General features: G+C 49.1%; 1 protein-coding gene across 1 annotated transcript in view; it reads right to left on the bottom strand.

The window, feature by feature from the left end:
* Positions 1–16,603, bottom strand: part of SH3PXD2B (SH3 and PX domains 2B) — a 118,430-nt gene that overhangs the window by 51,169 nt on the left and 50,658 nt on the right. The window contains exon 3 of the mRNA XM_065409781.1: positions 11,489–11,564. Within this exon, the coding sequence (XP_065265853.1) occupies positions 11,489–11,564 (76 nt within the window). The remainder of the gene's footprint in view (positions 1–11,488; positions 11,565–16,603) is intronic.

The following is a 16,603-nucleotide window of genomic DNA, read 5'->3' as shown; positions in this document are numbered from 1 at the left end:
TTACAGGGGGTTCCTGGGCAAAAATTTCCTAATGGTGGACAGAGCTGTCCCTAGCGATCCTGGGCAGCACGGGGCTAGCAGCCCGGAGCCCTGGGGACTTCCAAGAGCTAAGCAGATCAAAGCAAGCATATCTATCACACTGAGGAGATTTAAACTTCAACACCCTTATAAGAAATGGAAAGGGAGGTGGATATATTTTGCAGTTTTTAAAATTAAATAGGCAGCTAGGATTGTTTTTAAAATTATTATGGAGAACAAGTTTAAGCTTTCTTGTAATGTGCGTTCTTTGCCTGGATTGTTCAAGACCTGAATGCTTGTGTAGGAGGAAATCTTTGAGTTGGCTTCTTAAATACCTTCATGCTGTTTCACATCTGATACTCCTTGATGAAACATGGGAGCCTTGTCTTACAAGCTACAAAAGTGAGATCTTGGAAGAGTATTGCCGTTTTCATAATGTCATAAAATTACTGTAATGATAAATAAGGAAGGCTGAAAGAATTGGGTTTGTTTAGTTTGGAAAAGAGAAGACTGAGAGGGGACATGATAGCAGTTTTCAGGTATCTAAAAGGGTGTCATAAGGAGGAGGGAGAAAACTTGTTCACCTTAGCCTCTAAGGATAGAACAAGAAGCAATGGGTTTAAATTGCAGCAAGGGAGGTCTACGTTGGACATTAGGAAAAAGTTCCTAACTGTCAGGGTGGTTAAACATTGGAATAAATTGCCTAGGGAGGTTGTGGAATCTCCATGTCTGGAGATATTTAAGAGTAGGTTAGATAAATGTCTATCAGGGAATGTCTAGACTGTATTTGGTCCTGCCATGAGGGCAGGGGACTGGACTCGATGACCTCTCGAAGTCCCTTCCAGTCCTAGAATCTATGAATCTATGAAAATAAATAGTGTGTAATAAGCATGTCATAAAAACAAATTTTATATTTCCAAGATCACTGCTTTTATAATTTATGCTCAGGTAAGGGAGAAAATCCCTGGAAATATTCATTTTTAGGAGGGGGTTCGCGAGACATGACATTTTAGTGAAAGGGGTTCGCGGGTTGTTAAAGTTTGGGAACCACTGCTCTAGAATCAGAGAAATGTAGGACTGGAAGGGACTTTAATAGGTCCTGTCCCCTGCACTGAGGCAAGACAAAGAATTATATAGACCATCCCTGACAGATGTTTGTCAAACATGCCTAATCTCCATCCGCAGAAATTCCATAACCTCCCAAGCAATTTGTTCCAGTGTTTAACTGCCCTTACAGTTAGGAAGTTCTTCCTAATGTCTAACCTAAATTTCCTTTGCTGCAATTTAAGCCCATTACTTCTTGTTCTATCCTCAGTGGTTAAGGAGAACAATTTATCACCCTCCTCTTATAATGACCTTTTATGCACTTGAAGACTTATGTCCCCCCTCAGTCTTCTCTTCTCCAGACTAAACAAACCCATTTTTTCCCAAACATCAACCCCAAAACAATACAATAAATACTTAGCTCCTATACAGACCATTCCAGACATCGCCAAGCAGGAAGTATAAATAACCACGGGGGGGCTGCAACAGCAATTCACAGCACACCTCTCCCCACACCCACCACCATGATAGGAAAAGAGCAGACAGAGAAATGGGGAAATCAGCATCTGCACACCATTTAGGATGGACTCAGAAGGTGTTTGAAGGGCAGTCTATGCACATCTTCATCCTGCTGTTCTCTCCCCTCCCCCCCACCTCCACCCAGCCTTTTCAAATCAAGGCTAAGTACTGTAACTTTTATGCATTACACAGCACCCAGCTGCCAAGAGCTGCCATTCCATCTCCTACTGCTGCCAAGTTATCCGGACTACTCAGAGATTAAAGGGTTTCTCTCAAAACAAATGAGGCTTTTAGCTACCTGAAGAAAAGATGAATTCAAAAAGAAAAGGAGCAGAACAGACTTCTGATGATTTTCTGTACTGAGTCAATTTATTTTTGTTAAAGAGTTAGAGTGAACACACCCACCCACCCACCCACATGGAGGTAAAGCAGCTTCTTGGGTTTGCATTTCCCTCCTAGTGGGTACCATGCACTTACACACCACAGAGCTAAGGATGGTCGGTCAAACAGCAAGTTCTTAAATGGGGGCCTGAGGACGGGGAGGCTCTGCTATGCACAAATCCCACCACAAAGTACATCATTTGGCCACATCCGTAGAGCTTCTAAGGGCTTGTCTACACTGACACTTTACAGCGCTGCAAATTTCTTGCTCATGTGGTGTGAAAAAACACCCCCCCGAGCGCTGCAAGTTTCAGTGCTGTCACGTGCCAGTATAGACAGTGCACCAGCAGCAGTGGCAGCTACGCCCCTCGTGGAGGTGGGTTTTTTAGAGCTGCTGCCCTAAGCCAGCATGAAGTAGCCTGTCTCTTCAGCTCAGCAGAGTCAGGGCAGACACTGGTCGATCTCAGAGACGCGAGGTGGGTGAGGAAATATCTTTTATTGGACCAACTTCTGTTGGTGAGAGAGACAAGCTTTTGAGTTTACACAGAGCTCTTCTTCAGGTCTCCGCATTGGACTGGAATCACAGCTCTGGTCACGCAGCTATTTTATGCTCTCCCCTGCTCCCTCTCCGACTTACCCCCGGGGCTATTTGATACAATCTAAATAGCTCTGAAGCTTCCTTCCATTTCCTTTCCTTAACTGCAATAAGCTACTGAAAATAAAAGGAGGGAGACTTTATGGCTGTTTGCCCCACAGGGATGCAGGAAGCCTGTAAAATCACAGGAGAGCACCACTCTCAATCCTACCTCAAAGCCAGCTGCAATCTTGAGACCTCCTTCTCAGCCACTGGAAACACCTTCAATTGGACACGGCTCACAAAGTCCTTTCAACAGGAGACGCTCCTTCCACTCCAAGAGAGCTCTCCTACACCCCAACTGCTTTGCTCAGCTGAATGGCTCCCTTCCCCCCATCTCATCCAGAACTAGGCGTCCCAAACCTCACACCTCTACCATCCACCTCAATCCCCAGTGGTCATGCACACGCTACGGCAAGGGCCCTCAGATACCAAACAGGAATTCTGGGCCAAGGGCTGCACTGAGAATCAGGGTTGATGAATAACCATCATGGGGGCTTCGGTTTATCTGCTCGCCACCACATCCCTGCAAATCCCCATGAACACACATACACATGTGGACTCTTCAGCAAATAGGTGGCACTGGAGAGCAGATCAGAGGCTCCTCCCTCCCCTTCATGCTGACCATCCTCTCTCTCAGATCATTAATCATGGGCCTGCTTTACGTCCACAGGTGGTGCTGGCAGGCAGGAGTCAGGAGCATTGGCAAAATCCTGAGAGAGGGCATTGAGGATGGGAAAGAAAGAGGCAGGAGAGATGACTCAGGTAGAGCTGTGTGCCGGTCTAAATGGGTTAGCTGGGGTCACCGCAGGTCATGATCAAGATACATTGGCAGAGCTGTACGAGGCTTACACAGAAGGATCAAAATCTGCCTTTAGAGGACATGCTCAGAACACTGCACTCATCCCCTCTTCCCTGCCTCCCCAGCTACAACATTCTGGGAAAACCCATAGCCACTTCCTCAGTGCTGAAGGCGGGACAGCAGACAAGCAGCTCTTCTGGTAGTAATTATGCAGCAGTTTTCAAATGCTGCTAACTGCTCGAGTTGCTGAGTCATTATTTCACATTAGCTGCCTGGCCTAATGCCCAAGCACCGACACACATGCACAAGCCGGCAGGACAAAGAGATTGCACGATAACAAAAGAAGGCATATCCAGGCAGGGAGAAAGCAGCCTTCCTGCACTTCCAAGTGACTGCTCGGCAATGGGGCACTCCCAGCACGCACAGCTCTGACTAGGCAAGAAGCAGACACAAAAATGGGGCACATCTTTCACCACCACTGTAGGGCTTGAGCCCTGTCTATACTACAGCTTCAACAGTTGCTACCACAAAGGGAGCTGGCAGCGTAGGCACCGTCAGTGAGCCACCAGTGACCAGCAGAAATAGAGCCAGAGAAGCTTCATCCCTAGCAGTTGAGGACCCAGGGAGACCAGAGACACGCTTTGCCTTTAAAAACTCTATTGGAGCCCTTCTCCCTGCTTTACAACCCAATGGCCGGGGGCCTTGCTGTGGCAAACCACTGAAGGAAATGCCCTACATAGGCCATCAAAGCCCTCTCACTTTTATTTGATTGACTGATTTATAGCGCAGGTCGTGCTGTAGCAGGTCTAGAGTGGGGGGCTGTAAAGTGACCCAATGCAGCCCCTCTATGGAAAGCATGCTACCTCTTCAGGTCTCACCTAGCCAGCTCAGGGATTGGGAAATATCAGGGGAGAGGGTGGGAGAAGGGCTGACAGGCAATTACCCACAGCTGTGCAGGAGACACCCTGGGGGCAGGAGGACAGCCCACGGGAGAGAAATTAGCCTCTAAAAAAGGCCAGGTGAGCGAAGGGGATAGTGTATTCTGTTCCATCCCACTGGAATTCTCAAGCCAAGGTCAGAGCCATACTGGGGAAGAGGGAGTGGAGGGAAAGGAAAGTTGCAGAGGCATTTCAGCCAGCAACATGGTTGTGGCTCCCACTGAGCTGAAGACTGTTACTCGATGCTGAGCGAGCGGGAGGGGCAGAAAGCCATAAATGTATCACAAGCTGATCAGAGCCATTAAAGAAGCCAGACATTTTGAGAGCGGAAAAACGTCTGACTCTCGTTTTACCCTGAAGGACTCCCTCCGACTCGGAAAGAATTCGCTTCTCCACACCTTTCAAATCACATCCAGATTTCCTCTGGCACGGGCTCCAATTCACTTTAAAAACCGCGCACAGTCGGTCCCCAAAAGGAGAAGCCAGTTCCTAGTTCCACTCCTGGAATGGTCAGGCACACGGGGGAATATAACACTTCCCACAACCTCCACAGGAGCCTTGGACTTAGCAGCAGGCTGGCAAATTTCTGAAGTGAGTGAATGCCTTGGCCCTGCAGTAAAAGGAAGGGACGACTTTGCGTGGGGGCTGCCTGCCTTTATGGCTGTTCCTGGGTGTGCCATAAACATGGAGGTTTATAGGGACGTATACTGTGACCTGATACATAGGAGCACTCTAAAGGATCTCAAGGAGACTCAGAGTAAGGCCAGCTACAATTCCCAGCATGCTAGTGGTTACAGCATCATACTGGAGGGAGTTCAGTCCTAGACCTAGTCCCACTCATGTGCTTCACCCTTGTAAAAGGTGGAGAAAGCAGCAGCCATTCTGAGAGACAAAGGGAAAGACTCCCCTATGCCATATTCCTCAGCCAGAAGGATGGGATTGGAGGCGCAAGGCCTCCAGAAAGGGAGGGTAAGAGGAGGGGAGCTCTCCAGACTCAAGCAGACACGCTGACCATCTGTGGGACTGGGGGGAAAGGATTTCCCCCCAAAACAGACCGATATCAAGATGGTGAGACAATAAAATGCATTATTTAGGATGGCTCAGTGGAGAATGTATTTCACTTCTATGCATTCTAGGAGACAAACCTCAGTATCTCTCCTTCCTGGGTGGTGAAGAGGGATTCACTCGGGTGTACTGCCTCCACCACTGGCAGATCCATGGAACAATGATGATAGGACTTCCTTTCACGCATCTAGACTGCGAGGAAGGAGCCCAGCAGGAGACTGCTGCAGAGATGGAGAGTGAGAGCAAACAGGGGATAGGAGGGAATGGCAGTCTTCTACCTAATGAAGTCAGCGGGATTCCTGGCAACCCACCAAACTCAGCAACTGGTATTGAAAGCTCAGAAGTGGAACTGCATGGAGAGGAGATCTACTCAAGACTTCACCAACAGTTCCACCCATGATCTCCTCTTCACTGAAGAGCTCACCATCTGCACCAAGGCAGCAAAACACTTATGTGATAGTTTCCTCTTAGTTACTAGGCTGGGTCTGAGACGCCTGAGACAGCTGTGACCAGTGGACTGATCACAGGATTAGGACCCAGAAACTCTGTTCTATTGCCAGCTCCAGAGTACCCTGTGGGGTCTGGAGAAGTCACTTAACCTTGTCTGGAAATGGGGAATGATCATATTTATCTATCTAACTTCCAGGTCCCTTGTGGAGAGCTGTTAGTATCTGCAGATAAAAAGTTCCCAAAGTGCAAGTATTGTTCTGATGCTGGATCAGAGAGGGATGGGGTGGGGGTAAAAAGGAAACAACATTCTGGTTTCTAAAAATTTATCCTATTAAATCCTTTTCTTCCTTTGGAGTTTGCTGCCGTCTCTTGCTTAAGCTTCCTAAAAAGCAATTTCACAACCAGAAGTAGCTGAGCCTCACTCAACCCCTCCTTGCAGAGACTCACGCTTCCAGAAAAGCAGACCGGCTGGAATAGGCTCTGGGCCACTTGGGTTGTGCAGAGCTTGGAAGGCTCCACTTGCCTTATAAAAGCCATTTCCTGAAAGATCTGGCACATCCTTTACACAACTGGCCCAACTGAGCTCATTTGTTTTCTTAGTTAATTCTTTCCTGGGGTCCCCATCTCATCATCCCTCAGCCAGCAAATGTGTAACCCTTAGCGTGTGAACTTCTCCAGGCAGGGACTGGGCCTTTGTGTGTATATTGCACAGCACAGAATTGATACTCAGCAACCAGCAACTGTTCACTGGGGACTTTGTCTCCGAGCCAGAGGCTGATAGATTTCCAAAGCTTTGCACAATCCCCCCATAACATTTCATATGCATTAGTCAAGGCTACTTCATTCCTCCTGCCATAAGAGTCCATATTAGCATTAACGGTGTCCTGTGAGCTGGGACTAGCCAGAGGTGTGTCATGGGGTCATGAGGGCAGCATCCCTCAAAACAATGATCACAAGAAGGACCTGCCACTGACTCGAGGCCAGCACACAAGCAGCTAGGAGTCCACCTCCCAATTCTTCTGCATGGCAGGAAATGGAATTTTTGGCATAGTGCCTGAATGCTGTCAGACTCAGTGGCCTTGGAGGCTATATTCTTATTCTGTTAGTGGTATCACAGAAGCACCCAAGACATGCTACAGGCAAGTGCTATCCAGATATATAGCCTGAGAGAATCCCTCCTCCAGACAGCTCAGTCTATCCTTGTCCTTTCCATCTGTTTCTCTCAAGAACTCAACTTTATTACTGTTCCATCTGTTTTAGAGTGGGGTGGGGGGTGGGGAGAAGAGAGGGCGGGAATTACATCCTTGCAAGGATATTCTCTGGGAAGAGCTGAGACCTACTTTAAGTCTGAAGGCTCGAAGTCTCCTCTAGCGACTTCAAAGAATGAGTCAAATCCCACAAGGAAAATAAAGCTACGGTAACTAAACAAAAGCAAAAGCAGAAGAAGAACAAAATTCCTATGGGTTGGATGCTGTAAAATAAGCATTAATAATGGGACCACTTCCCCCTCCAGGAAAATATTCTGACAGACACTGAAGGATGGGAATCTCCTCAGTTCCTGTGGGTGACCCTGAGTTCGAGACAATTACAGGTTTGCTAAGAATGCTACAGGCAGCAGGACATACAGGATAGCAGAAGATATTTTTCAGGCCTTCAGAGGCCACACATCTAACATTACCATAGGCGGCTTCCCAGAAAGCAGCATATTTCAATCAGACCATTGGAGCCAAATCACCACTGGTAATGAAATTCAGATGCTAAAATGCTCCTCAAATGAGGGAGGGAAGAAAAGTAAGCTATAGATGTCACCGGTTTCTCAGGCTTGAACCAAGTCAAAAACCCAGCAAGCCTAAGTTTCATCATATATTGGATGCATGAGATTCAGAGAAACAGACCCTGCTCTGTCTTGCACTCGACCCACTCTGATTATGCGTCTTGATGGAAACAGCACAAAATCTCGAGGTTTACAATAAGTAAAACAACATGTTGCCATCTCAAGCTGGGAAAGAGGAGACCTGAACCAGAAGAAATACACCACGATTCTTGTACCTGACAATTCTACCAGCTACTAATAGATTTTTCTAAGCCAAACCAACACTCTCTCAGGAGGCAGACCTTGCCAATAAGCCACCTCACTAGGTACATAAGACCAGGTGACTAACTCCATAAGCCAACTCAATAGACAGCTACTGTCTCCTTGCTACACATGCCAAAGATGGCAAAGGAAGCACTGCAGAAGCTACAGACCTCACACTGCTTAACAGCAGCTACCCTCAAGTGAGAGGATTAAGCAGCCCCGTGTGATTAGACAGATGTGAGTCTGATGTACCTAATGAACATTGTGCAGGAGACAACCAGCTCCAACCCTGTTCCACAGTCGAAATCCCAATGGAGAGTAATTTAATAGAGGGGAACTTTTTCAGTTTGAATGAGCCGCAATGAAATCAACGAGTGAGGCTGTGAAACGCAACATGCTCGGGGGCAGCCACTCTGGAGCCCAATCCCCGTCTTCCAAAAATAGCAGCGTTTTGATGGGAACGAGTAGGGATTCTTCACAAACTGAAAGCAGTCAAACTGTATTCCCTATTTTTCCAAGTCATGCCCTCTGCCAATTTGGCTTCCCCCACTGGCAGGAAAAAGTTGCACAGCAGTGCCTTTTCCTCTGTATTAACGTCAGACTTGCTCTGGTTTTGCTAATTCTACAATCAGGGAAGAAGCCAGAACCAGAAATGCCTCCCTAGACAACCCAGACACAGTTTCTTACCTACAAATATGCCCTGGCTCAAGAAGAGGAATAAAACAGAGTCTTCACGCTGCTTGGAGGAAAGGAACCCCATGTCTACACTGCAATAGGAGGCGTGATTGCTGGCATGCCCATGCTAGCTTTAATCTAGCTAGCAGGACTAAAAATAGCAGTGAAGACACAGCAGCGTGGACCACGGAAAGGGTTATACATACCCAGAGTCCCCAGTGGGCTGGAACAGCCCACGCTGAAGCCTGTGCCACTGCATCTTCCCTGGTATTTTTAGCCATGCTATCTAGATTAAAGCTAGCACAGGAACATCAGCCCATGCTGCAGTCACACCTCTGACTGCAGTGTAGACATACCTTAAACGTCTGCATTTCCATAAGACATCATAATGGTTTGCACTAAATATACTTTCTGCGTTCTCTGGAAGTGTTTAAAGTATCGTCCATTTTCATTAGCTCCTTGGAAAAAAGTTTATGTAGTCAAATCTATTGGCTGTGGGTGTGTGAAAGACTCTCAGGGGCCCCACTCCCTGGCAATTTTAGGGCTACATTTTCAAAAGCAGCAGCAATGTGTCACAAAACGACCACATGCACCCATTAGGTCAGGTGTGGGCAAACTATGGCCCGCGGGCCGGATCCGGCCCATCAGGGCTTTGGATCCGGCCCACAGGATTGCTACCCCCATGGTGCTGCGGGCCCCGTGCCGCTCCGGGAAGCAGCCGGCACCACGTCCCTGCAGCCCCTGGGGAAGGGCGGGGGGGCAGAGGGCTCCATGCGCTGCCCTCGCCCGCAGCTCCCATTGGCCGGGAACGGGGAACCGCGGCCAATGGGAGCTTCGGGGGAGATACCCACAGGCGAGGGCAGCACATAGAGCCCTCTGCTTCCCCCTCCCCAGAGGCCACAGGGACGTGGTGCCAGCTGCTTCCAGGAGCGGCACGGCGTGGGGCCAGGGCAGGCAGGGAGCCTGTCTTAGCCCCGCTGCGCGCCACTGCCACCCCGGAACCTCCAGGTAAGCGGCGCCGGGCCAGAGCCCACACCCCGAACCCCTCTGCACCCCGCACCCCAACCCCGTCGCACCTCTCCTGCACCCCAACCCCCTGCCCTGAGCCCCCACCGCACCTCCCTGCACTTCAACCCCCTGCCCTGAGGCCCCTCCCGCACCTCAACCCCCTGCCCTGAGCTCCCTGCCGCACCCCTCCTGCACCTCAAGCCCCTGCCCTGAGCCCCCTGCCGCACCCCAACCCCGTGCCCTGAGCCCCCTGCTGCACCCCCCTGCAACCCAACCCCCTGCCCCACCCCCCCGCATCCCAACCCCCTGCCCTGAGCCCCCTGATGCACCCCTCCTGCACCTCAACCCCCTGCCCTGAGCCCCCTCCTGCACCCCACACCCCTCCTGTGCCCCAACCCCTTGCCCTGAGCCCCTTCCTGCACACCGCACTCCCTCCCGCACCCCAACATTCATGGCCCTGCATGCAATTTCCCCACCCAGATGTGGCCCTCGGGCCAAAAAGTTTGCCCACCCCTGCATTAGGTCCAAAATGGGTAATTATACAGGTTACTTTGGACACATGAACGCCCATTTGCATAGTTGCATGTTGGATTTGTGGGGCAGCTGCTGCACCATAGACATCCCAATTTGGAAAACTGCTCCTTAAAATTGCAGGAGAAAGTTAAAGCTGTCAGCCTGTTTCAGTATTACATTTCTGTGGGATTGCTTTTAAGGTCTCTCTGCACTTTAACTGGAGTTACACTCAATTGCAAACTGCACAGAACAGTTCCTGGGGAGCCACAGCTCCTGGCTCTGTTGGGGGTGTTGATACTGAAACTCACTGGTCTGTCCTAGGAGCTACCTACAGAGCTTGTGAAGGTAGGATTGCTTTCCTAAAACACGGGTGTCTTCTGGGGGCAGTAGCTATGTATTTGCCATTCAGGATGGGCAGCAACCAATGCCTAAATATTGCAGAGTGTGATGGGGCAGCCCCGCCCCGCACTAGCCCCAGCAGCGTCAGACCAGTAGCTCTGGCAGCGGAAGTCCCGCCCTGCTCGTACTGGGCATGCTCCAAGTGCTCAGGGAGTATAAAGGAGGGAATTCAGCTCAGTCTGGGCTGGCGGCCATGGGGGAAGGACCTACCCGGGGAGCTCCTGCGGAGGACCAGCCACCACCCTTGAACTTCATGGGATCTGAAGCTTCCCCTGGCCAGCACGAAGCCCTGCTGCAGGAGGAGCCCGAGGAGGCGACGGACTCGGAGACCCACGGAGACCCTGGAGATTTGTGGGAGACCCCAACTCTCAAGATGGTAGGAAGCAGTACCTTGCCCTCGGTAAGCCTCAGAGTGTTTCGGTAGGATCTCCCCGCTGAGCCAGTGGCAAGGTCCTACGGCGAGGTAATCAGGGGCAATCCTATAGACTCTGGCCACTAGGCCACGCTGCCCGGCAACGAGGGGCAATCCTATGGACTCTGGCCACTAGGCCACGCTGCCCGGCAACGAGGGGCAATTATATGGACTCTGGCCACTAGGCTGCGCTGCCCGGAAATGAGGGGCAATTCTATGGACTCTGGCCACTAAGCCGGGCTATCCTGCAATGAGGGGCGTAAACCCTCACACAGAGTCTCTGAGTTTTAAGCTGATTGTGGGCTGCAGCCCTGGGAACTGAGGATTTTAATACTTACTTTGCATATTACTGAAAATATTCCCATGTTCATTTTAATGGAGAGGATGCAGGCATCAGAAGTTTCAAATTCACATGTTGTTCAAGACTCCAACCATACCTGTGTGTGCCTGGGTGCATTGGGAGCTGGTCACAAGACCTTTACTTAGTCTGGCCCCACTTGAGTGTATTATGTCAAAACCAGAGTTTGCCTTCAATGGAATCCATCCTACTCACCTGGCAGAAAGGGGATGATCCTTTGTTTGGGGTCCTTCTGCCCTCCTTCCATTGGGAACTTGTCCAACATCTGCATCTAAAAAAAAAAAGGTGGGGGACACAAGATAGGATTTAAAAACAAAATGTTAAAGTAACGAAACAACTACACAGCAGGAGGAGAGACTGAAATGGAGAATTGGCTTCATGTCAATACAGGTGAGTCTTGGCTGTCTGCACATAACCGCATTAAATCGAGTTAGGTTCTGAGGGTAGGGCTGACACCAGGTCTCCACAGCAATGAGAGAAAAGTGGTTGTATGTTCCAAGGGGTTCCAGCAACGCCAGGGCTCAGATGGGCCCTCTCACAATTTTCTAGTTTTCCTTTATGTTCCTGGTCCAACTGACATTTCACCATGTGTGCGCTTATTCACAGTTTGCATTTCACTCAGTGTGAACTGGGAAGTCAACGTGCTTTTTTTTAAACAACTAGCCTCCATCCTGAAGGATCTCAGAGTAACTTACAAGCATATACAAACTGGGCTTAAAACTACTAAGAACAAACCTCATGACTACGGACTACTTTGAAAACCCTCTAGTAGATTTATCTAAAAAAGGGCTTGGTCCATTTTTGCAGTTCGTACAATTTGCAAGCACTGGCTGGGACGACAAGGCGGGAAAGACCAGAAGGCTTAAGATTCACCCTCCTTATTGAAGGCTCTGGTATCATGACCTCTCTACTCCATTAGGAATGTGTCTGTACCCTGGGAGAACGCTCCAGGGATGTCAATGGGAGTGGGGGGTACTCCGTTTCTCACGGCTGCTCCAGTCATCTTGCAGGAAGGGGTTCCAAGAGCATCACAGCCTCCATGGCTGTCATAACCTGAGGCAATTTAGGAGTAAGAAGAACAGGACTCTCTTCTGTCTTTTATTTAGGTCATCTTGTCCAATTAGACAATTTGAGTAGGGCCCGTCTTTGGCACACCAAAGGGAGAGTGCGCACAAAGGGTTTCACTAGCGTTTTTTTTTTTTTAGGTGCGGATTTCTAAGACCTCTGGATGGGGAAGCGCTTTAGTTCTCAACACTGCAAAAATCAGCAGCTTTGTGTGCGCATGCGAACATGTGTGCGTACATATGTGCAATGGGGGACAAAAAATAGGGACAGATCTAATTCCCTTGACTCTTCTATTAAAGTAAGGGATTTTGGCTATAAATGCAGCTGGCAGCTACCATTCTTTTCTACAGTAAAGAAACCCTACAACCAACTTCCACTGTACTGCAGCTAAAGAACATGTACTATTAAGTCAGCATGGCCCGAGGGAATGAGCACAGGCTCAAAAGTCAGAGTTCTAATCCTGGCTCTGACACTGAGTCATTATGTGGCCTTAGGCATGTCACTTACCTTCCCTGTGGTTCTGTTTCCCCCATGCACATAAATGAGGGATAATTAAACTCTCCTCTACCACCTCTGAGTCTCAGCCCTGTGCTTTAACCATAAAGGCATACTTCCAGAAATGCCTTCACTACTCTTCCCTCATTTGCACCATTCTCCAGTGATGGAAGTACAGCAGTGTCCCAAAATGCAGTCCCACATCTGGACTCTCAAATGGGCAACCTCTTGGTATCCCAAAGAACAGAATTAAACTCCACTGCAACAACCAATAGCCCAGTTCCATAGGCAAACCCCACAGACAACAGCAATCCTCTAGAGCAGTGTTTCCCAAACTTGGGATGTCGCTTGTGTAGGGAAAGCCCCTGGCGGGCCGGGCCGGTTTGTTTACCTGCCGCGTCCGCAGGTCTGGTCGATCGCGGCTCCCATTGGCTGCGGTTCACTGCTCCAGGCAAATGAGAGCTGCTGGAAGCAGCGGCCAGTACGTCCCTTGGCCCATGCCACTTCCAGCAGCTCCCATTGGCCTGGAGCAGTGAACCGCAGACAGTGGGAGCCGTGATCGGCCAGACCTGCGGACACGGCAGGTAAACAAACCGGTCCGGCCCGCCAGGGGCTTTCCCTACACAAGCGGCATCCCAAGTTTGGGAAACACTGCTCTAGTGCAACCCTGGGGGCTGTGAGCAGGTTTTAAAGGGTCCACCAAACAGAGCCAACATTAGACTTGCTGGGGCCTGGGGCAGAAAGCCAGAGCCCCTTTGCATGGGGCTGAATCCCGGGGCCCTGAGCCCCACCACCCGGGGCTGAAGCTGAAGCCTGAGCAATGTAGCTTTGCAGGGGTCCCTGTGGCATGGGGCCCCAGGCAACTGTCCCGCTTACTACCCTCTAACGCCAGCCCTGGCTTTTATATGCAGAAAACCAGTTGTTATGGCACAGGTGGGCTGGGGAGTTTTTATAGCATGTTGGAGTGGGCCTCGGAAAGAAAAAGGTTGAGAACCCCTGCTGTAGAGAGCGACAGGGCACACGGGTTATTTTTCATCAAATGGAAAAATCTAAAGTCCATTTATTTTCAAGATCCATCTTTCATTAAAGCATTGTAAATTGGCACAGACAAAAGTTAACAAAGTATACGATGAAATGTTAAGTTTTATGTATCAATTAAACTCTGATGGCCCATGATGAATACAATAGAACAATCAAAGTGTTGCTCTCATGGATTCCAAATAAGGATGTATCCGTAGTAACACGCACACAGAGAAGAACAGAAAGGAAGGATGGTCCAGTGGACTGGGGCTTGGCAGAGCCAGGTTGAATTCCCTGCTCCACAGGCTTCCTGTGTGACCTTACGCAAGTCACAGTCTCTTTGCTCTAGTGTCCCCATCTGTAAAATAGGGAGAATACTTCCCTATTCTGCAGGGATGCTCGGACACATTAATGATTGTGAGGTGCTCAGATTGTCCAGTAATGGGAGCCATGTAAGTACCTATGATAGAGTTATTGGTTTGTTTTTATAACTACATGCAGGCACATTAGTCACTGTGAAATAATACTAAACCTGTGATTTTCTGTAGGTCCTACACAAAAATAATGCCATGTTCCTCTGCTGGTTTTACAAGCAACAGCAGCATTTCACAAGCATTTCCCAAAGTCCTTGTCTACACTACAGGTTACTTTGGTATAACTTACGTCGCTCAAGGGTGTGAATAATCCACAGCCATGAGCAACATAAATTATACTGACCTACGCACTGGTATAGACAGCGCTCTGTCGCTACAGTCTCTTGCTGAGGCAGGAGTTAAGCTGACAGGAGAGCTCTCACTCTCCCATCAGCTTGGAGCATGTCCACCACAAGCACTACATCAGTGCAGCTGTGACACTATAAGTGCTGTAGTGTAGAGGTAGCATAAGTCTGTGCTACCATTACCCGAGGACACTAGTGAACAAAACAAGAACACAAACAAAAAGAAGCAGGATTTATCTCAAGGTCTATGAGGAGAAATATACACATATGCACACTACAATCCATGTATGAGAAACGACAAAAAAACCTAGCAGAAAAAACAAAGGACAAATCAAAACCAAAACAATTTAAAAAACATAAACAAAAGTATTCAAGTGCTCCCTTTAAAATGTGGATGCCAAACACAGAAACAGATTAATCAGGAAAGGGAAATGCTTAAAGCCTCTTTCCAGGTTTGGACTTTATGAGTTAGCAACACAGCAATAACCAGAGATTGCTCTGACGTTACCAGTGGAAGCCACATAATGAGCAAGGCTGCGTGTGGATTCATTTCCTCAATGCCGAGTGACCACTGGGCTGTCACAGTGATTGCCATTCCACCAGAGTTAGAGAGCATGTAACACCCTCCTGTTGCTCCTTCTGCCCATGAAAATAAAGGATTATACAGCATCTCCATTAGACCACATTACAGCCTCACTGTGTCTCCATTTATCCAGAAAGAAACTGAATGACTCTAACCTTATTCTTCCTGTTTGGAAGCGCTATTAAGTTTATGAGGGACACGGAGGTAAGTGATACAAATCAAGCCACCGATACAGCACATCTAATTACAGTTAAATAATATAATACTCGACTCTCTCAAGGCCTTTTCGTCTCGCATTTTTGAGAGCGAGCAGAGTGCTCCTGAAAGAGAGAGATACTAACAGCGCCAGAGCCAGGCAGACTGCAGGCAGACCCCCTAGGCCTACAGTGCCCTTTGTTCTTCCAATCTTAAGATCCCATACAGATCAGCTGTGACATCTCAGTCCTGTCTTGCAGCACCCCCTGCTATTCCAGGCTAGGGTCTCAAACAAAAGCTGCCAGTATTGCAGATTTGTCCCATATTTCATAGTGGATTTCCTGACGTGCCCAAGTAGGGGGATTAGGAGATCTTCAGCTCACAGATTTTGGCAGTCACCTCCAAGTCCCTAGAGGATATCTGCCCAGGCCAACCAAGGTGCCCTCTATAAGCCTCTGCTCAGAAAAGCAAGGAATAGCCAGGGCTAATGGGTAGCACACAGGAGTGCTGGAAGAGCTATATCGGGGTTCTCAAACTGGGGGGTGGTGACCTCTCAGGGGGTCGCAAGGTTATTACCTGGGGGATCGCAAGCTGTCAGCCTCCTCCCCAAACCCCGTTTCGTCTCCAGCATTTATAGGGTTAAATATTTAAAAATGTGTTTTTAATTTATAGGGGGGGGGGTTGCACTCATAGGCTTGCTGTTTGAAAGGGGTCACCAATACAAAAGTTTGAGAACCGCTGAGCTATATGGACGAGGAGCGGGCAAGGGTGTTCCAGGACTGGCCTACAGCATCTCCCACTACTCCAGAGCTGGGGTGTGGAAGAGAAGCCTGTATGTTGCCTGCCTGCATTACTCCTGACTCTGGTCAGTGTTGCACACCTCCTGGATTAATGAATGCTAATAACTCCCAAACTCTGACATGGAAAATCCCAGAGTCCCTAGAAAGGAGGCCTGGAAAACATGGAAGAAGGGAAGAAAGGGTGGGTGGGGGTGTAAGTCAGAAGGGAGGGTCACACGGAGTCACTTCCAGCCCAGCTGCCACATCACACAGCTCTCGAGAAGGCGGCAGAAGCCTGTTCAGCAGTTTACAAGACATAAGTCAGTGGCTGAAGAAAAGCTAAAAACCCATTCCAAGGAAAACAACCCCAGAGCCGGCTCTAACCGCGGCAGGTGGTTTGTGTTAGCAGATATGAGGGCACATGTTTGGAGAGATCCAGAGTCGTTCAGTCACGG

This window comes from Emys orbicularis, chromosome 8, assembly GCF_028017835.1.
Source record: "Emys orbicularis isolate rEmyOrb1 chromosome 8, rEmyOrb1.hap1, whole genome shotgun sequence".
Lineage (NCBI taxonomy): Eukaryota > Metazoa > Chordata > Testudines > Emydidae > Emys > Emys orbicularis.
This window is presented reverse-complemented; position numbering and strand designations above follow the sequence as displayed.